This window comes from Rhinatrema bivittatum, chromosome 9 (genome assembly GCF_901001135.1).
Source record: "Rhinatrema bivittatum chromosome 9, aRhiBiv1.1, whole genome shotgun sequence".
In the NCBI taxonomy this organism is placed as follows: Eukaryota; Metazoa; Chordata; class Amphibia; order Gymnophiona; family Rhinatrematidae; genus Rhinatrema; species Rhinatrema bivittatum.
The window spans coordinates 125976499-125998544 of record NC_042623.1 but is presented as its reverse complement, the minus strand read 5'-3'; the positions used below and the strand labels follow the sequence as shown (position 1 = coordinate 125998544).

At 44.0% G+C, this 22046-nt stretch overlaps 1 protein-coding gene across 2 annotated transcripts in view; it reads left to right on the top strand.

Moving 5' to 3' along the window:
* Positions 1–22046, top strand: part of AGK (acylglycerol kinase) — a 170998-nt gene that overhangs the window by 73719 nt on the left and 75233 nt on the right. For both annotated transcript variants that reach the window (XM_029616146.1, XM_029616145.1), the window contains exons 7-8: positions 5540–5572; positions 13154–13248. In XM_029616146.1, coding sequence (XP_029472006.1) covers positions 5540–5572; positions 13154–13248 — 128 coding nt within the window. The remainder of the gene's footprint in view (positions 1–5539; positions 5573–13153; positions 13249–22046) is intronic.

The following is a 22046-nucleotide window of genomic DNA, read 5'->3' as shown; positions in this document are numbered from 1 at the left end:
TGCTCCAGTGGCTATCTAAGATACTTACGGTCCCCTGCGAGGCGCGACCCTGGCATGTTCTCTTGGGGGTGCCTATGAAAGAATATACTCTCACACACCAGAAACTGCTATTGCAATCCTTTATTGCGGCGCGCACAGAGCTGGCTTTGCATTGGAAACAGGTTAAGATTCCAACGCTTGCTGCAGTGCAACATCGTTTATTTTCCATATATCAATTGAGTAGACTCACTGCCGTTCATCGGAATCGTCTTTCCTCTTTCCAGGCTGTCTGGAGCCTATATAAAAAATGGCTAGATGAATCCATTTCCTCGTAGGCTTAGCTGTTCTAGAAGAGTCCTGACAATACTACTTATGGGTTTTGCCCGCATTTCCCAGTTTCACTTTTCTGTCTCTTTTGCTTATCACTACCCAGTGTGGGGAGGGGAGGGGGGGTGGGGGATGGGAGGTACATCAAGTTTATTCGCTCTCATGTTCATCTTGTAATTTTGTGTTTGCAGTATGCTTCACATATTTTGTGAGCACTTGCCGGGGCTGCTTTGGTTGGCCATTTTGATACTGTTTGTTATTTACTATGCTGTGTCTTCTACTTAGTGGCTACGGCAGTCTGCTGTTAGTTTTCTATTGTATGTTGCTGTTTTCTTATTGAGCTCTGCAACCCAAATAAAAACAGATTATACACAAAAAAAAAAAAAATAAAATAAAAAATAGTATTGATCACGACTCTTCAGAATGGCGCTGCAGACCTCTTCCTCTCTGGCCCGCAGGACGCCATCTTGGAAACGTGTCCACTGTCGTTGCACTTGGTGCTGTAGTAAGAACGGAGAAAACAGACAGTCCTGCTTGTTGAAAGACCAACTCAGCTTCAGACAGGGATCGGATCCGATAAGACGTCCCCTTGTGCGGGAACTGAAGAGCAAATGAGAAAGCCCAGTGGTAATGGAGACCCCTCCTGGCTTAGTGCTCTGTTTTTGCAACATGGATGGCGCTAAATCATTGTTGATAGCAATTTCCAGGCCCTTCCAGCACCAAATAGCTTTCTTCCAGGCTGCCACAACGATGGTCGATTTTTGAAGGAAGCTGTGGAGGCAGAGAACAATATCGCTAGGCCTGTTATCGCACTTGGGGCCTAGCGCCTTGTGCGCTTGCTCTATTTTGATTATCTGTTCAGGTCACAGGAACTGTCCACGGGCCTTCTGTGATGCCAAGAATTAAGGCACAGATCATTTCCACTGTGGCCGTGCAGTTAGTTTTCTCATCCATCTCAGGAACCCCTCTAATCCGTAGATTACATCATCTTGAACGATTCTCGAGATCTTCCAATTTATCTGCTAAGAGAGCAAGCTCATTTTGCATGGTTTTATGCTGAGCACTGAGATTAATAAAGGCTGCACCATGGTTCTCAACTCAGGTATCTATCTCATGCATGTGATGCCCCAGTTCCGCGAGATCCTCCGTTATAGAGGTAAAGAATTCAGTTTTATGCTGGCATATATCTCCCTGGATCTCTAGGAACCACTCCTGCAATTCCAATCTGGAAGGGAAATCCATAAACTCCACTTCTTGCTACAACAATGTGGATAAAACCGCTGCGGCTTGTCCACAGGATTCATCGCTGTTTTCGTGTCCTCACAGATCAGCTCCGAAGCATGTTCACTGAAGGAAAAGTGCTTTAAATAGGTCGCCCTTTTCCTATTAGCCATCCTGAGGAGTAAGTACTCAAAGCACAGCAAGAAAGCCAAGAACGGGTTATAAGCGCTCAAAAGTGTGGATTCAAAAGTGAGAGGAAGAGAGCTCCTGTTAGAGTTAGCAATCTGTTAGGAGTTAGCAGTCTGCTAGGGAGTTAGCAATCTGTTGTTATTTAGGAGAGTTGTGGGTGGATCCTTGGACCAGTGGCAGATGACCACGCCCCCGGGGGAAGATCCCGAGAGGGACCACCGGTCAGGCTTAATTAGGAGACAGACACACACTAGTTCTTTTATTAGACAGTATACTGAACCACCAGAGGTGGCAGTAGTGAGCTGGCAAGCCCGGCTGGGCTGTAGTCCCCCAGATACTGGAACAGCGATCCCTGGAGGCTGAGCTGTAGAGAAACTGAAATATAGTGAGTAGACAGGGTATGCAGAGTTCATGTACCGAACCTGATGGTAACACTCACACAATGTCTCATAGAAGCCCAGGAGCTGGAATGTATAGGCCCTCAAGGAGCGAGTACCTGGTTCTAGGGAAAGCTCTGAGAGAGCGATGGTAACTCACTGATGTAGTTGGCAGTGATGACTTCCAGGCAGAAGAGAATATGGAGCAAGTCTGGGAACGAGGGCCCTTGAGGAGCGAGTACCGGTTCCAGACTGTCACCTGAAAAACAAAGAAGAGCACGAGGCCCCCCAGGAGCGGGTACCCCTGGTAAGTCCGAGGAGGCAGAGTAGCTTAGGTAGAGTACCCCGATGCTAACTCAATCTGTTAGCAAATTCTAAGACCTTATATATCCGTCGCGGGTGATGTCATCTCAGGGGGACGCCCCTGAGGTTCGCGCATTCGCCGGTACTTCAGTCGGGGCCACGCTGCGCGCGTGCCCCTAGGCCTCCAGGAAACATGGGTTGCAGCATCTAGCCAGTCCGGGGATGCCGGAGGACTTTGGCAGAAGGACGCTGCGGCAGCCAATCTTCCCACGGTCGAAGAGGGAGTCGCCAAAGAAGTAAGGAGGGCGGAGAGAGAGTGTCAGGAACCGGTGGACACAACAGCTCCTGAGTTAAGCGGCCATCTTGGTTCATGCTGGTAGAGCGCCTCCCACTTGAAAAATTTTTTAATAGTGTTTGCCTCTCTAGCAAGATTCTTCTCAAATTCTCTCATGGCCTGTCTTAATACTTTTTACATGTAAGTTGTGATGCATGAAGTGATCAAATTTACAGATGATACAGAAATATTCAAAGTAGTTAAAACACAGGCCAACTGTGAGGAACTGCTGAAAGACCTTGCAAGACTATGGTAGCTGAAATTTAATATGGACAAGTGCAATGTGGTGCACATAGAGGAAAATAATCCAAACAATATGTACTCAGTGCTGGGTTCTGTATTAGGAGTAAGTACCCAGAAGGGATATGCAGAGGCAAATTTTTTAGTTTGTTCATTCGTTTCATAGTCATTTCCATTCATTTTGTTAGTTTCAAATGAGATTTTTTTTTGTTCATTCTTTTGCCATTAAAGTCAATGGAGGAAACAATGCAGCCTATTTTGATCTTCAAAATTGTGGGCTTCTAATCAATTATAATGAAACTTGTGGGTAGACAACATCAGAAGGGGAAGAGAACTGCAATGCACTGATACTGTAGCAAAGTGGCACCAAAAGTTATATGAATAGCCAAAGATACCATAAAGGGGTAAAAGGGTACCAGAGTTGCAGGAGTTCTCCAATGCACTGTCAGAGGAACAAAGCAACTTGCAAGAGTGTCAAGAACACCCTCAGGCTTCATAAGAGGGCACCTATAACAGTGGAAGGAACTCTCAAAGGTAGTACAAAAGGGATGAAATGGCACCAAGAATATCATGAATGTCGTAAGGCATCATGAAGGTGGAGCAAAGCACCAAAAGTGGCAGAAATACCTCCAAGGCCCCAATAGAGATTCAAAACAGCAGAAAGTATGGCAAGAAGACACAAAGCACTATGAGAGGTGCAAAGCAGCCGTCCACAGTGGCAGAAACACCCTAATGTGTAGAGTGGCAGAAAGACCCACCAGAGTGTAAATTCTGTGGTATGGTAGTAAGGCTGAGTGTCAGAAAGACCTCTGAGGTGTGGGATATGGCAGCAAGATAGTGTAGCAGAAAGTATAGCAACAATGCAGAGTTGGCAGCAAGACCCCCAAGGTGTAGCATAAGGGGAATAACTTGCCTTGAGTTACCAATGAAATGACGTGAGCTAAACAAAAACATATAACAGTAATAAAGAGTAGTAGCAAGATTATCAAGGTCTAGTATTGGGGGAATAGATGGCAACAAGGCAGAATGGTAGTAAGATCCTCAAGATATTGTGTCAGGAGTGGGACAGCAAGGCAAACAAAGCAACATCAGGAGTAGAGCATCAAGGCAAAGTGGCATCAACACCTGCAAGGCATAGAGTCTAGAGTATGGCAGCAAGGCGAGTGATTGCAACATCCCCAAGGTGGTACTTCAGAGGTATGGCAGCAATACCTCTTAAAGAGTAACATAACGAGTATAGCAGCAAGGCAGTGTTAGAAAGAGCATGGTAACTAGGCAGAGTGGCATCATGACCTTCAAATATAGCATAAGTGGTATAGCAGCAAGATAATGTGGCATAAAGACTCCTAATTTGTGGAGTCTGGAGTATGACAGCAAGGCTCCAAGATGTATTGTCAGGAATAGGGCAGCTTCACCTTGCTTGGTCCTCCATCCTGCCTACTTGCCCTTTTCTCCCACCTAAACTCTATCCTCGCGACTATCTCACTCTGGAATTTCTTGGTTGCTATGCTTGTTAGTCTCACTGCAGCATTTTTCAATAAGCCATAGGCTTGAATAGGAAACATAAATGCATGGAACAAAAATGTTCATTTATTTCATGGACACCCTCCTTTTTCTTGGGGGTCCACGAATGAAATAATAATGATCTCACTTGGTGTATTATACCCATTCATTTCAAATGAATGCACATCCTTACTACTCAAGAAAAGGATCATAGAATCAGTGTGGACAGTACGCAAAATGAAAGTTTCTATTGCCGGTCCAATTGTCTGGAATTCCCTTCCCTTTGCAATCCATTCTGTTACAGGTCCTAAGGAATTCAAGAAGGCTCTGAAATCCTACTTGTTTACACAAACTTTCAATCCCTAGAGTCCTTTTCTTATGGTGGTGACACCTGGAGTTCAACTACTCTTCTGTTTCCTATGGGGCAGTCATTTGTTTTATTGATGTCATGTATTTGATCACTGCTTTTATGTTAAAACTATGTATGTTTTTATGTAACCTGCCCAGAACCTTAAATTCCTTTTAAATAAATAAATAAATAACTAAATAAATACTTTGAAATCCTTAGTTCAGTGTGCAGCAGCTTTCAAAAATGCAAACAGAATTCTAGGAATTATTGGGAAAGTAATTAATTATAATAAAAGAGGAAAGTTGCTCGTATGCAAATGAGTGGCTGTTTTCTGCCCCCGAAATGTTCTCTCCACTCCTACGTCACTCTGACTGGTGAATGAGCTCTTCTGCTCTCTGTCCCCAAAATGTGCCCTGCCCCTGCATTACCATGGTTGACAGCATTCTTTCGAAATAGCACATTAATGGAGAGACAGCTCTCCTTCTCCCCCTTTAGGCATTGTCCTTTTTCTTTTCTGGCAATCTGAGGTTGGTCCAAAGCTTGTAAGGGCACTTTTCCATGCAGTATAATCACATGACCCAATAGTATCCCCATTAGTGTGGTATCTTTGGAGAATGACAGTTACAGGTAAGTGATTGCTCTTTATTGTAGCACTGTAATTAAAGATGTTAATGCAATAAGAAATGCAGGCTAACAATCATATTTTGCTGCTTCTAGGTGGTGACAGGACTCCTTCGTAGGTCAGACCAGGTATGTATTCCATGGGCTTTGGTTTGATTTTGAAATAATGTGTTCTTTGAGTAAGCATATGCAAGCATGCACAGCAGTAATGGAAGAAAATCAGATTGATACTAAACAAACATTTCCACAGTACAAGTGAACAAGGAGAAAAAGGAAGGGACAGTAGTATACATCATACAAAGTAACATTAGTAAATCCATGTGATAGAGTTTTATTGCAGAGTTCAAACTTTTGGGCCAGCTACCTTGACTTTGGCTATAGTGCTGTTGCATTGTAGCACAGAAGGTTGGACCTGAATTTGTCCATTGGGATTATCATTGAGATGTGGTGTGTTCAGGCCCCCAGGAGAGAGGGAAGAAGACTTTTGCTATTTTGGTAACGCTTAGCCAGCCAGGCAAATGATACTGAGATTATACCTTAGGAAAGGATCCTTCAAGACCTCAAGCCAGCAAGGGTCCCCTGAACTGGCCAGGTATTTTGGGGAGATGATAGCAACAGAGGCCACTGGGAAGGGGAAAAACAGGAGGAAAATAGATAGGACATTTAACATTTACAAAAGCAAAGTTTATAGAAAAAATAATTTTTGTTTCACATTTCCTTTGATTGCCCATTGTGCCAGGTCTGTGAGTGAGAGGGTGAATATGTGTGTGTTTCTGTCTATCAGCCTTCTGTGCTAGTAAGGATCTTCTTGAAAGAGAAACATTACATGGTTGGTGAGCGAGTCTCTCTGTAGGAGGGCATGAAAGGTGCGTAAAAGCAACAGTATGGATATTATAGCAGGGAAGAGAGGGGGAGGGCTGCTAATGCTAGGAAATGAGTGGAGGCTACAGGAAGGAAGTAAACAAGGAGAAAGTAGCCATGGAACAAGGGAAGAGGCCAGAAGGGTTCAGGAGGGCACCCCAATAGATCAGCTCAGGCCCATTAGATGTCTAGCAGAGGGTTGGAGTAATGCAGATCACACAACCGAGGAAAGAAGAAATGGGATAAAAGAAAGGAAGGAGACTCCTAAAAGCACAGACCTCTTATATCTGTCAAGGAGGTGAAGGATGTAGAAGGAAAGGAAAAAATGGAGGAGGAGAAAATTACAGAGGAGCTGGAGGAGGAAGCGTAGCCGAAGGATGAACCCGGCACTGTAGACTGAATCCAGTACTATAGAGGCAGGTGCATGACCATGCCAATGGATGTTTTGTTTCATTCAAGAAGAAATCAGCCACGTCCTGGAGCTAATCCTAGAAATTTCAATGTGCTGTTTGGGAGAGACCCTACAAGAAAATACTTTGCAGCAAAGCAGCACATTTGTGAGAGAATGGCATCAGATATATTCGTAGCCCTGGGTCCCCCTTCCCAGAACAATAAAACACATTAAACATCAATATCAGGATGTTATCAATGACAGCCAAAAAAATAATGCAATGATCTGTTGCACACTTGCTCTCTCCTCAGCTCTTCCTGTCTTCTTTTTCTGCCTCAGATCCTCTTTGGTCTCCTCATAAGTCCAAATGCAGGGTTGGACCAATGGTCCATCAAGCCCAACATGCTTTCTCCAGCAATGGCCAATATGGATCAATAGCAAGTATCTGCAGATGCTAATGGGGAAGTTCATTTTTTGTTGCTTACTCATGGAAATAAAGGATGGCAATTCCTAAATATACCCAACTAATATTTATTATTGCATCTGCTATCCAGAAACTTGTCCAAACCTTTTTTAAACCCAGATATACTATTCACATCATATCATCAGCAACAAATTCCACAGTTTAATTATGAGTTGATGGAAAAACTACTTTTTAAAATTTGTTCTAAATCTTCTACCAGTTAGTTTCATGGAGTGTCCCATAGTCCTGTTTCTATTTGATAAATAAGCATTCCCTATTAATTTGTTCCATACCATTCATGATTTTATAAACCTCTTATTATATAATATCATAGTAAATGTCGGCTGAAAAATACACAAGTGGTCCATCCAATCTGCCCAGCAGTTTTTTTTCCTTAGCGTTCAAACAGGTGAATCCAAAACTAGTCAGTTATTTACCTCTACCAGCAGATGGAGATGGAGCAAAGCTGAGATTACAGTATATATATCCCTGCAGCGACATCAGCCAGCCAGTATTCTCCATCTCCAGCAGATGGTGGACGTGCATCTCCCTACTGGAGATTGCTTAAAAAAAAAAAAGAAGAGAAGGATTATTTGCCCTGCTCTCCTATGGTGATATTTTATGATTCTTCCCATTCCTGAGGTGATTTCTGTGATCCCTCAGATGAGAGCCTTGGTCCAGAAGCTGGTTTTCTACTGGCGTGGACTTAGCTGTAAAAAAACCCCAAAAAACAAAAAAACAGCTGAAAGGCAAGCGGGTGCAGGAAGCCAAGTGCGGCAGTTAAGGTCTGTGCCTTCTCCCCCGCAGTCAGAGACTAACCTTATACTCAGCCAAGACAGGTTGAGCTCAAGTAATGAGTAATTAAAAAAAAAGATTAAATGATAAAGAGAAGGGGAGTTGAGTAGGGATTCCTCTCCCCCTTCCGATCTCCATGTTCGGCGTGTGATCAGACGGTCATCCCACCTCCGGTGGAATTCAGGGGATGGGGGGAGATTGGCGGGTGGTGTAGTCCTTGCGGCTAGGCTCCACTCTCAGGCTCGTTTGGTTTGCTGTGTGGTAGGCCATGTCTGCGTTTTCACTCATTTTTGTGCGCCAAAGACTGCCCTCTTCAATGTCCATTGGGTTGTGCTTGTGTGCCCAGCTGTGCGCCCTTTGTGCGCTTAATTTTGCACCTAGTTGTGCCCCTAGTTGGGCACCTATCAGGGAGACCACACACACACACTTTTTTTGTGGGCACTTTCTGAACATCCTGGGGGAGCTCAGTTTGGGCACTTATCTAGGCACAGTGTTGAGCGACTTATTTGTGAGCGTCTAATTTTTGGGTGCACTTTTGTCAGACACCTGTTAGGGCATATTATCAGGCTGAAGGCGCCCATAGAAAAAAAGACTAAGCACCTTGTTCTATGTGTTGCTTGTCATATTCAGGCATCTCAGCCTGGCGTTCCCTTTAACTTGTGTGAGCGCTGTTTGGAGCTGAGGGAGAATTGCCTCCATCTGATTTTACTAAGCCTAGTTCTTCCCAGCCTGGTGCAAGAATGGAAAAAGAACTGTCAGAAGTGTTGCCTGACTTTGGAGCTCCCCTAACTGGATGTCAACGGCGTTGTAGTTCAGTGGGCACAGGACAGGTGCCCTCTGATTTTGGCATGGATCCCTCTGCTTTTTCTTGGGTAGAATTTTTTCAGGGGCAGCAGTCCTTTCTTCAGGTGCAGTCCTCGGTCTCAGCCAATCTTAATAGGTCAGGGTTGCAGGCAGTGAAATCCCGCACACCTGGTGCTACGGGTAAACGGGGTGTGCCTGGAGCCGGTCTTCCTGATAGGGAACCAGATGGCACAGATGATGAGGCCAATCCTTACTGCCTGGAGGATGGGGAAATTCATCCGGGATTGGAGCCGTATAGAACTATGATGCAGTTCTTTCATAGAGATGAGTTACCTGCTCTGATTTCCCAGACTTTGAAGTGCTGGGATTACCTGAGGCTGAATCCATGTCTGAGCCAAAGAAAGATGACATTTTGATTTCCTTGCATAAGGCTTCATGTTTCTTACCTATTATGGAGGCCATTCAAGAATTAATTGATCTTGAATGGGGTGCCCCGGAAGCTAATTTTAAAGGGGGGACAAGTCTTGGAAGGACTGTACCCCCGGATCCAGTTGCGAGAAAGTGATTGCATTTTCTGAAGGTGGATGTGCTTGTGTGTGCTGTTACCAAGCGGAAGACTATTCCTGTAGAAGGAGGAGCGGCCTTGAAGGATGCACAGGATAGGAGAATTGAGGCTATATTAAGCAGGCCTTTGAAGCAATGGCAATGAATTTGCAGATAGCTTCCTGTTGTCCCTGGTGGCTGGCTCTTGTTTACTGCTTTCTCAGGAGATCAATGAATCTGGAGTGAATTCCAGAGCAGTGATGGAACCAGCAGCTGCCTTTTTGGTAGATGTGAGCTGTGATTTGATCCGCACTTTGACCAGAGGGGGGGTGGCTTCAGTAATAGTGGCTAGGCGTCAGCATGGCTAAGAAGTTGGTCAGCCAATACACCCTCGAAGTCTAACCTTATGAAGTTGTCTTTTAAAGGCTTGCTTTTGTTTGGGAGTTAGCTGGAGAAGATAGCCAATAAATTGGGTGAGTCCCCAGTTCCTCGATTATGAGAGAATAAGAAACAGGCGCCGTGATCCTTCAGCACGAGAGTTTGTACTAGGGGATTCAGACGTTTTTGACCCTACAGAGGAGTGGCTTTTCAAAGGCATCGACCTTTGGGTAGATCTCAGTTCTTTCATCCCTGACAGCCCAGACGGGGCACAGTCTCAGGTAGTGAATCACCCCGAGCCTCCCAAAGAAGGTATGCCAACCAACCTCTGGGAACAGGAAATAGGAGGTCTCCTCTCTCTATTTTATCAGAGGTGGATCGAGATCACGCCAGACCAATGGGTCCTGGAGGTGATAAGGGATGGCTATGTGCTGAAGTTTCACAGTGTTCCTCGGGATGTGTTCATGGTGTCTCTCTGCAACTCTCCGCAGAAGAGACAGGCAGTGGAGTGTACGTTGTCAAGACTCCTCAGCCTGCGGGCAGTGGTTCCAGTACCCATATCTCAAGAAAATACAGGCCAATATTCCATTTATTTTGTTGTGCCCAATAAGGAGGGCCCTTCTCATCCCATCCTGGATCTCAAAGGGGTCAACCATCATTTGCGGGTGACTTATTTTCGCATGGGAAACCTTGCGCTCAGTGATAATGGCAGGACAGTTGGGGGAGTTCCTGACATCTCTGGATCTGTCCAAGGCGTACCTGCATATTCCCATGTGGCTAGAGCATCAACAATTTCTGCGTTTTGGGGCATCATTATCAGTTTTGAGCACTCCTTTTTAGTTTGGCTACCATGTCCAGAACATTTTTCAAGGTTTTGGTGGTGGTGGCAGTGGAGTTGAGAAAAGATGGGATCCTAGTACGCCTGTACTTGGACGACTGGAAGAGCCTGGAAGAGAGCCTCTGGGTCTTGTGCAAGGTGATCTCCATGTTGCAGGAGTTAGGTTTGGTCATAAAGCTAAAAGCAATCTTCAGCCATCACAGTTACTAGAATATCTCTTTGTTCAGTTCAGAATGAAACAGGACAGCGTGTTCCTGCCAGAGGGCTGTATTCAGAAGCTGATGGTGCAGGTGCATCTATTGATAAACACAATATGCCCATCAGTGTGGTCCTATCTACAGATGCTCCTTTTGATGGCGGCGACCCTGGAGCTGGTGGCGTGGGTGAGGGCACATATGGGTCCTCTTCAGTGCATTCTAGTGTCTCGTTGGAGCCCACAGTCTCAAGACTATGCGATTTAGCTCTACCTGCCAATGGAGGTCTGTAGTCAACTGCAGTGGTGGTTAAAAGCAGATCATCTAAGAAAGGGGTTTTCACTAAGATCACTGGACTGGCTGGTACTCATAACAGATGCGAGCCTCCAGGGTTGGGGAGCTTGTTGTCAGGAGCTGACTGCGCAAGGGCGCTGGTGTGCGGAAGATTCTCTCTGGAACATCAGTTAACTGGAAGCCCATGCAGTTTGGTTGGCATGCTTACAGTTCAGCGACAGATTGCAGGATTGAGCGGTCCAAATAATGTTGGACAATGCAATGACATTGGCTTAAATCATTCGGCAGGGAGGAACCAAGAGCCAGCAAGTGTTGCAGGAAATAGCCCAGCTTATGGAATGGGCTAAGTGCATCTTCAGGAGATAGCCTCACGCATTGCAGGAAAAGACAATATAAGAGAGAATTTTTTTCAGCAGACAGAGTCTGGATCCAGGAGAATGGAATTGTCAAATGAGGATTTCAGCTAATAGTGGATTGTTGGGGTCTTCCATTTATGGACCTATTGGTGACTGCTCGCAATGCGAAAATCCCTTGCTTCTTCAGTCGCAGAAGAGATACAAGGTCTTTAGGCATTGATACCCTCGTGCTGGAGTGGCCAGAGGACATGCTGCTGTATGCCTTTCTCCCATGGCCTATGTTGGGCAGAATAATTTGGAAGATCAAGGGTCACACAGGGATATGGTGCTTCTGCTGGAGCCAGATTGGCCCAGAAGACAATAGAATGCAAATTTGTGAAGGCTCTTGGTGGACTCTCCCCTCCAGTTTCTGGCGCACCGGGATCTGCTACGGCAGGAACCTGTTCTTCACAAAGATCCAAATTGATTTTTGTCTTACAGTATGGACCTTGAGAGGGCTTGCTTGCTAAAGAATGGGTATTCTACTGTGGTGATTGCGAGAAAGTTCTCCACTTCCTTAGCCTATGTGTATGTTTGGCGAGTGTTTGCGTGAAGATCGAGGGGTTCTTCCTTGTTCGGTTAAGATTTCGCTCATTTTGGAATTTTTGCAGGATGTATTGAGTAAAGGGTTCACCCTTATCTCATTAAAGGTACAGGTAGTGGCTTGTTGGAGTAATTTTTTACTTTTGCTGAGAATGTATATAGAGAGTAGGCGGTAGGATTCAGAGTTTTCACCCAGACACAGACTAGTTTGAAGGCCACAAGCCAACATCTGAGTGAACTCCTGCACTGTGAAATGTTTACAAACAGGCAAGTGTCTGTTTATTTAGTTATTCCTCTAGGTCTATGATAAGAAGTAGTAGTTATTAACTTATACTATAGCCTGAGAGAGAAAGTGAAGGCCACGCAGTTGTGCCTGAAATTTGATAAGAAATCGGAGGGAGGGAACATCACTGCTTTCACAAACATTTTTAGTGTATAAGGAGAGACAGTGAGAGGGGGAGAGCACGCTGGATGTGATGGTACAGGCTGATCCTTTGGAAACATGTAAGCAATTGTTATCATCTACCATTACTTCTTTTGTGTAATCTGATTTTATTTTGTTCTATGCTCCTATTGCTCAAATAAACTCACTTTCCTAAATATCTGGAACCGTGATGTACTGAATCAAAGTTTGTGTGTGTGTGTCTCTTTTTGTTGGGAATTAGCTCCTGGGTTGAAGCCCCCAGGTATAATCCCAGTAATTGTGTGTGTTTATATGGGATTAGCACCCGCCCCCCCCCCCCCCCCCCCAAGGTCAGAGCCCCTGGGCAGAATACTAGTGTGCACGGTCTGAACCCGTAACATGGCTCTTGCCTGTTTCCAAGATCAGGTGAATGGTGGGCCCTTGTCGGCTCATCTGGATGTGGCCTGTTTCTTGAAAGGCATGCAGCAACTTCATCCTCCCTTGTGGTTACCAGTGCCCTTGTGGAGTCTTAATCTAGTTTTGGATTTTTTTTAGCGGGCCCTGCTTGTTGACTGATGTGTAACCTTTCCTTGAGGTTACTGATCTTGATTGATTGATTTTGAGTCAAATAAAAACTGGGTATGAGCAGGTGCCACTGATCTAGGTATCAGGATTTATTTAAAACTGAGCAGGTAGTACTAAAGTTAAATGTTCTAAGAGTTTGGGGTGCCACATTTTTCATGTATCTTTGCAATTGCTTCTGTTCTGGGCTTTTAGAAGTGACTTCTTCTGTTATTTATATTTTCAGGCAACTTTCAGCAAAGTTCCTATTGGTTTCATCCCTCTTGGAACTACCAGCACTCTCAGCCACACACTTTATCCTCAAAGCAGCAACAAAGTGAAGTAAGTAGTGGTTTTGTTTACCAACATTATTACAAAGTGAGCCAAAACATTTATTCTGCCCTTCCTGGATGTGACAATGTCTTCTCACAATTCTTTATCTGATTCATGCATTATTGCTTAACTGACCATTTTAGCATTTAAAATAAAAGTGTAACCATCACATATTGCAGATTAGTTAATTAGAAATTGCTTGCCTATATCAAGCGTTCTTTTTATATCAACATTGAAGGAAAACATAGCTGCTAAAGCCTATCAATTCTTGTAGGCTCTACACACAGCTTTGTTTGTATTGATCACATAGGAATAATGGCAAAAGCAGGGGATTTTGCCTAGATTTGAACATACTTTTCAGTTGCACTAGTGAAACTGACCATCTACTAGATCATTAATCACTTTTAAATCCGAATAAGATACAAATCAACCCCTTCTACATGCAAATCGCAGTGCAAAGAAGAATTAAACATTTATTGTGACTGATCTGATGGCTCAGTGGCAGTATTGTGTGCTGCCATGTGGTGGGACCTTGGTTGGATTCCTGGCTCAGGCTTTTTGTTTCCTGAGGCTGCAAAGGTTGTGTTATGTCTCATTCTTGAAAGAGATGCTGAGAGTGGGACTTGGTGCTGCCTAAACATCTAGGGTCTGTCTAACTTGCTTAACTAAACTATTTCCATGAGAACAAGCAGGATGGCAATCCTCACATGTGAGTGACATCATCTAATGGACTCCAGCCCGGAAATTTTATGTCTAGAGTTTCTAGAACATTGTCTCACTAAACATTCCCAGCATGCCATCATACCACACATCCATATGAGAGTCCTTTCAGTCTCTTCTTTTCTCACTTTCCTGAATCTAATTCTATTCATTTTTTAATAGTTTCGCAGGATCGTTCATCACGAGGCTGCATGATCTTTTGTCTACAAGTAGTTCCCTAGGTTGGATTTTCAGTCTTTTTTGTAAGTTAACTTTCTATCTCAGTGTCAGGATGGCTCACCATCAAATTCGATATTGCCTCCCTTTTTTCTGGTCGGCCATATCTAGTGGTATCCAGTGATGCCTTTGGTCCACCAGGGTCATGTCTATCACAGATCACCATGATAGATGTGTCCTGTGCCTGGGGGCATTGCATTGATATCCAGAGATGTCACCTGTGCACAACTATGACCTCAAGGGAATGATGTTCCTGGCTGGAACTCATGGATAGCATTTTGGGTATTGGAAGACAGATGCTTTGGCATCGGAGACATTGATATCCAAGGACCATGAAGCTGTATCAGATGAGGGTAATTCATTGAGGGGGCAGTTCATTCCCTTGACGTCTGGCATGGATGGGGACTTGATGGTTAGGCCCTTGCCTGCCTTTTCCCATTCAAAGAAGATGGGTTCTACTGCTTCAACACTGGTATTGAGGCATTCCAATGCCAGGCATCAAGTTAAGACTAAGAAGCACTGTTATTAATTTCCAAGTGCATGATGTCAGTTCAGGCTGGCAGTAGCCAAGAACCCTCTCAGTGATCCTGTGGAAAGCAGAGCTCATCCTCACTTATGGCCCAGGAACGGTATCAGTCTCCAGAGTTTCAGGTGCAGCCACTGATATATATCTCTGTTTCTAGGAAGATATGGCCACCTTTCCTGCCTCCCAGTTAGTATTGGCATTGTTCATCTTTGAGGTGGAGTTGGACAAAAAGATCCAGCTGCTCAGTGGCTTTCTACCAGTGTCAATGCCAGTTCTTAGCGGGCAGTTGAGGTCAGCTCCCACGATGGTGTCGTCCAGCTCATTGGGAGAAGAAGCTTTCTTGATGTGCTGGAGTTCCTCTGGTTCCAGGCCTAAGCAGACTGTTGTTCCTCTCTCTAAGGCCCTGTCTATGGAAATGGCATGGTCAACATCTTCACCTCTGGCCTACAAGTCGGTGGTTGGACTCTGAACTTTTCTGGGGGTACAGCTATAAATCTGCAGATGTCTCTGAAGAGGAGGGTCTCCCCTCTGAACACTCTCCTCCCCCACAGGGCAGGAAGTCCTAACTTGAGAATCTCTCCTTCACTGGTTTCATTAGAAGGATGGCAGAGGCCATTCCCTTTACTACGCTAACAGAGGATGAGACTAGAAACAAGATGACGGAATTTTCCACTTCATAGAGACTCTTAAGGAATTCGTGGCAGTCTCAGTTCACAAAAAAAATCCATCTCTGTGGCTGTTGTAAACAAGAAGGTGAACACGACTTATTTCGTCCAAAAGGACAAGATAAGTGGTAACTGACTCTCATTGAAAAGAGGCAGCTACCACAACAATGTGGTCAGATCTGCTCTCAAGAGGGCAAAGAGGATTAAGACCCCCGGGAAAAGAATCTAGATCCCTGGACACTCTTGAGATAAAAGACTTTTAGGGAGCTGTGCACGATGCCTGCATAGAAACATAGAAAGGATTAAGACCCCCGGGAAAAGAATCTAGATCCCTGGACACTCTTGAGATAAAAGACTTTTAGGGAGCTGTGCACGATGCCTGCATAGCCTCCTATCAGCTCTTTATGGGTCAGAACATGTGGGATTTACTGAAACAGATGCAGGACATGACCAAGCAGCTTCTTGAAAAGCAGCACAACACCCTCCAGCGGCTGGTGGAAAAGGGAGTGCGAAAAATACATGGTCTGCTTGACCTTTGATTTTTTTTGAGATGGCATCGAGAATCTCTATCATGGAGATTAGCATTCACAGACACATCTGGCTTTTGGCCTCAGACTTCCAACCTGAGTTCCAGGAAAGACTTGCAGATGTACCGTGAACAAGAGAGAACCTCTTCAGAGATGAGTGAAGGAAGTGGTGGCACAGATTCGTAAACACTGTGCAAAACTTCAGCAACTCTCTACTGCCATTCCAGACCTGCTTTTCTCTTCCTGGAGATATCTAAAGATAGGGCAGAGGAGGCACTTTTTCCAGCCAAGGAGGCGCTATCTTCTGCTTGCTCAGACCTTTACTCAATAGGCCCCTTGTGCCTGTCCAAGGCAGCAGTGAGCTTCTAAGCCACTGCCTGCACCCTAGTTACCTCCTGGGATGGGATTTTGATTGGATCGTGGAGAGCATAGTCTGCATCCCAGTACCCATACTCAAGATCTTCCTGTTGGAAGGAAGCTGAGGTTTAATGTACACCATTGGCCCAGAAACTATTCAATGATGGTGATTCAGAAGAACTGAAACAAATCATGGTGAAACTGGAAGATGTAATTGGGCAGATTGACAAACTAAAGAGCAGCAGATCAGATGATACACCCCAGAGTTCTGAAAAAACTATAAAATGAAATTGAAGCGTTATTACTATTAATTTTTACCCTGTCATTAAAATCGTCCATTGTATTTGAAGATTGGTAGGTGGCCAATGTAAACTCGATCTTTAAAAGGGTTCCATATGTGATTTGGGAAACACTAGACCGGAGAGTATGAATTCAGTGCTCGGAATAATCATGGAAACTATTCTAAAGAACAAAATCACAGAACATATAGAAATACATTGTTTAATGGGACAGAGCCAGCATGGATTTACAGAAGGGAAATCTTGCCTCACCAATTTGCTACATTTGTTTTTGAAGGGGTTAATAAACATATGAATAGATAATGTATTTGGATTTTCAGAAGGTGTTTGACAAAGTGCTCCATGAAAGGCTCCTGAGAAAATTTAAAAGTCATGGGATAGGAGGCAATGTTTTGTTGTGGATTGCGAACTGGTTAAAAGATAGGAAGCAGAGCGTACTAAATGGTCAGTTTTCGCAGTGGAGAAGGATAAACAGTGGAGTGCCTCAGATATCTGTACTGCGACAAGTACTTTTTAATATATTTATAAATGATCTTAAAAGAAGAACACTGAGTGATGTGATTTGTCTCTCTTTAGTTTGTCAATCTGCCTTATTACATTTCTAGATTCACAGTGATTTGTTTCAGTTCTTCTGAATCATCACTATTGAATACAGTTTCCGAAACAGGTATCTCCCAAACATATGTTCATATATTCAAGTTTAAAAGCTGCTCTTTCTCCTTTCTGAAGTTTAGCACCTGCAGCCTGGTTCCACCCTGATTTAGATGGAGCCCGTCCCATCGGATTAGGCTCCACCTTCCCCAAAATGTTGTCTACTTCCTAACAAAACTAAAGCCTTCTTCCCTGCACTATCGGCTCATCCACACATTGAGACTCCAAAGTTCTGCCTGCCTCGGGTCCTGTGCATGGAACAGGGAACATTTCAGAGAATGCTACAATGAAGTTTCTGGATTCAACTTTCTACCTGAAAGCCTAAATTTGGCTTTCAGAACCTCCCTCCAGCACTTTCCTATGTTATTGGTGCCCACATGTACCATGACAGCTAGCTCTTCCTCCGCTCTGTCTAAAATCTTATCTAGGTGATACGTAAGGTTTGCCACCTTTGCATCAGGTAGGCAAGTTACCAGGCGATCCTCACGTCCACCAGCCACCCAGTTGTCTACATTCCTAATAATCAAATTACCAGTTATGATGGCTGACCTAACCCTTCCCTCCTGGGTACTAGACCTTGGAGATTCATCCTCGATGTGAGAAGATAATTCATCAGCTGGAGAGCAGGGCCTTGCTGTAGATTCATTTCCTGCTACACCAGGATATTGCTGTCCTATCAGGTGACCTTGTTCCTCTAAAGCAGCACAAGGGCTGCTGGACTGGAGTTGGGACTTGGGTATTATGTCACTGAAGGTCTCCTCTAAAGTCCTGACTTTCTGCCTCAGCAACTCCTGTTCTGCCACTCTAGCCTCCAGAGATCAGACTCATTCTCTGAGAGCCAGGAGCTCTTTACATTGGGCGCACACATACAACCTCTGACCAATGGGTAAATAATCATACATGTGGCATTTGGTGCCGTCTGCACCACGTCAGAATCAAAAAGCCTACTGGTCTTTGGCTCCAGGGTTGGAGCATTCAGGTCTTGCAGGTCTTCATATAGAAACATAGAAATGACGGCAGAAGAAGACTAAACGGCCCATCCAGTCTGCCCAGCAAGTTTCGCACTTTTTTTTTCATACTTATTTGTTACTCTTGGCTCTTAGTAACCTTTTGGTTCTATTTCTCTTCCACCCCCACCATTAATGTAGAGAGCAGTGTTGGAACTGCATCTAAGTGAAATATCTAGCTTAGTTAGGGGTAGTAACTGCCGCAATAAGCAAGCTACACCCATGCTTATTTGTTTACCCAGACTATGTAATTCAGTCCTTGTTGGTTGTTGTCTGTATATAGATCCACTTTTCTTCATTCCCCCTGCTGTTGAAGCAGAGAGCTATGCTGAATATGCATTGAAAGTGAAGTATCAGACTTTCTCCCCTGCCGTTGAAGCAGAGAGCTATGCTGGATATGCATTGAAAGTGAAGTATCAGGCTTATCTGGTTTGGGGTAGTAACCGCCGTAACAAGCAAGCTACTCCCCACTTTTTTGTGAATGCAAATCCTTTTTTCCACATTTCCTCTTCCCATTGAAGCTTAGAGCAATGTTGGAGTCTTAGAACAATGTTGGAGTCGCATTAACCATGTGTATGTTTATTGAATAAGGGTATTATCTCCAGGTAGTAGCTGTCATTCCCGCGAGCCATCCATTCTTCGTTCACGTCCTCTAGACTTTATGGATCCACAGTGTTTATCCACGCCCCTTTGAAGACCTTCACAGTTCTGGTCTTCACCACTTCCTCCGGAAGGGCATTCCAGGCATCCACCACCCTCTCCGTGAAGAAATACTTCCTGACATTGGTTCTGAGTCTTCCTCCCTGGAGCTTCAAATCGTGACCCCTGGTTCTGCTGATTTTTTTCTGATGGAAAAGGTTTGCCGTTATCTTTGGATCATTAAAACCTTTCAAGTATCTGAAAGTCTGTATCATATCACCTCTGCTCCTCCTTTCCTCCAGGGTGTACATATTTAGATTCTTCATTCTCTCTTCATAAGTCATTTCATGAAGACTATCCACCTTTTTGGTCGCCCTTCTCTGGACCGCCTCCATCTTGTCTCTGTCTCTTTGGAGATACGGTCTCCAGAACTGAACACAGTATTCCAGGGGAGGCCTCACCAAGGACCTGTTACAAGGGGATAATTACTTTCCTTTTCTCAAAGGTTTGCATTTTCTCAGACATGCATTAAACATATCATTTTGGGGGACTGCAGAGAGAGAGAGACTGTGTCTGGGCTGCTCCAAAAGAGCTCTCCCAATAGTCGTGGTGGTTTCATCTTGTCGAAATGCTCTGGGGCCTGCCTGAGGGTGAGCGTCTGATGTCATCAACCTGGGATGGAAGGAGGTGCATAAATTTACATTGCAATGGTGTGCAGATTGGAGACTGCAGAGAGAGAGAGAGAGAGATGCTGTGCCTGGTCTGCTCTGAAAAAGCCCTCCTGATAGCTGCGGTGGTTTCATCTTGTCAAAATGCTCTGGGGCCTGCCTGAGGGTGAGCGTCTGATATCATCAACCCAGGACAGAAGGAGATGCATAAAAACATCTCAGTGGTGTACAACTGAAGCTGCATGCCAAAGGGTTGCACCCCTTAGGAATTTTTTCTTGTGAAGTCTCTCTGGGGTGTAAGTGCTCTCTGCAATTTCTTGGCTTACTTTCTTTTGACTGTATGGGGAAAAAGTGAAAAGTGTCTGTGAGGTTGCCCCCATCCAAACCCATGAATTTTCTCGTATAAGCCAGCCATCTATCAAAGGCTTTATGCAACCTTTGGGCACAGAGTTGCTAGCAGGTAAATCTAAGCTTGACATGGATTTCCATGCTGCTTTTGGAAATTTCATCTCCCTTAATCCTGGCGCTTGCCACCGAATGTTTCTAGAAGCTGGTGCAACATCTCATGGGGGTTTGTTCCAGTCCCAAAGTGTATTGGCTTCCTTTCCTGGCCATGGGGAAGTAGCTTCAAATGAGAACGTTGTTTCTGTGAGAAGCTGCCTTCACAGCAACTGTTTCTAGCACCCCTTATTTTGGGAGATTCACTCAAATAACATTAGAGATACTTTGGATAGGATTGGAACAGTCCATTTCTTTAAGGTTTGATAATCTTATGCCTGTAAAATTGATTGCTACTCATGATTAATTAATACAGTGTAATACCAAGAAAATTATTTCCTTAGAAAAACAAAGTGCTTCATTTCAGAAATGTGAGGCTCTGTTCATTAGAGGGCAGGAATCTATTCGCCATAGTTTAGAATTGATGGAAAACCATTCTAGAAGATTACATTTGCGTATACTCAATTTCCTAAATCTTCGGCACTCTCCTTTAGAATTGCTTAAAAAACTTTTATGTAGAAGTGCTGAAAGTTCCATTAAGTTGTGCTCCTCCAATTGCTAAAGCTTTCTATTTGCTATCAGGGCAGGCTGTGAAGCCCATTAGTAGCACTCCTTTGCAGTCTGAGGCTTTAGAGAATTTGATAACCTTTTTTACAGGATTTGCAAATAGAAATCCAAGGCACAGCCATGCTGCTTGTTTCTTTTGCTCTGGAACCAGATCATGTAGGGACTATAAAAATGTTTTTTTGTGTGCACATGAGTAAACTTTTCTTGGCCACCAGTTGGCACTGTTTACTGATGTTCGCAAGGCAACACAGTTGAGATGAAAGATTTTCTTATCAAAAAAGCAGTGAGTGCTTGCCTTCGGACCTCTTTTGTGCTTCAGTTCCCTTGTAAATGTTCAGTTAAATTAGGTGTTTCTAAATATCTTTTCTTTGAACCAGAGTAATTAGAGGGTTTTCTTCAGAATCATGAAGTGCCTGTTCCTGTTTCTTCCTAGATTAGCTGACCAATTTGGTAATATTCTGTGAGCATAGTATTTGCAAGTATGTTTGATTTGGTTTTCTGTTCCAGATTTCTCCACCAAAAAAGACTTTAAAAAAGCCATTAAAACATATCTATGTTCAATCGCCTTCAACTGCGCCAAACCTCTCTAGTTCTTGCCTATTCATGTTTTAGTTTGAAAAAACTGATCCTTATTTCCCTTTTTATTTTTTTTTTTATTTATATTACTCTATTTTACTTTGTAACTTCATTTTATCCTTGTAATTATGTTTTTTATTTTATAATTAATGTATTTTTCTGTCACTTGACATTGTTGTAAACTGCTTAGTTCATACTTATGTCTGTAATAGGTGGTAGATAAAAATTCTTAAATACAAAAATAAATGTTTCCTTCTGATTGTCCCCCCCCAAGTATGAGGTCTTATAGATGATCACAAATATTGTTAAAGGAGAAGACGCTCTACTTCTGTGTTTCTATTCAATGTAACGTGATGTCAAGTTTTTTAAATAAAGAAATAAAAAAAAAAATAGTTCCTAAATTGAAGTCTGAAGAGTCCTAATGACCTGTTTCTTTGTTAGGAGTTTTGTTCCAAAGAGAAATACTCCTTTGAGCTCCTGAGCTCTCATAAGGGCATCACCAGTAACAGGCAACAAATTTCATCCTTAAGATCTGTCAGTTTTTGTGCAGATTTGCAGGTCAAACATCCCAGAGCACCTCTTTTTGACCTCCTCAAGTACCTGGTGACTTGATGGTAGCCCGCGGCGCTGATGTTTCTGCTGGCTATGGCAATCTCCTCTTCCCTGCTTCAATGGCTGCCACTTCCTCTTTTGGGCTGTGGTGATGTGAAGGAGGAGATGCCATTGTTGTGCTGCCCCCAGCACCTGTGGTCCTCTGGTGGCCACCTAGTGCTTCCACCAGCCCTGTTGGGGCTCTCCACAGGAGGAGTAAATTGGAGCAGCTTAGGCAGCCAGTCTGAGAAGAATTGTACTGGGTTAGAGCCCTCCACCTTCTCGGGCAGACCAATAATG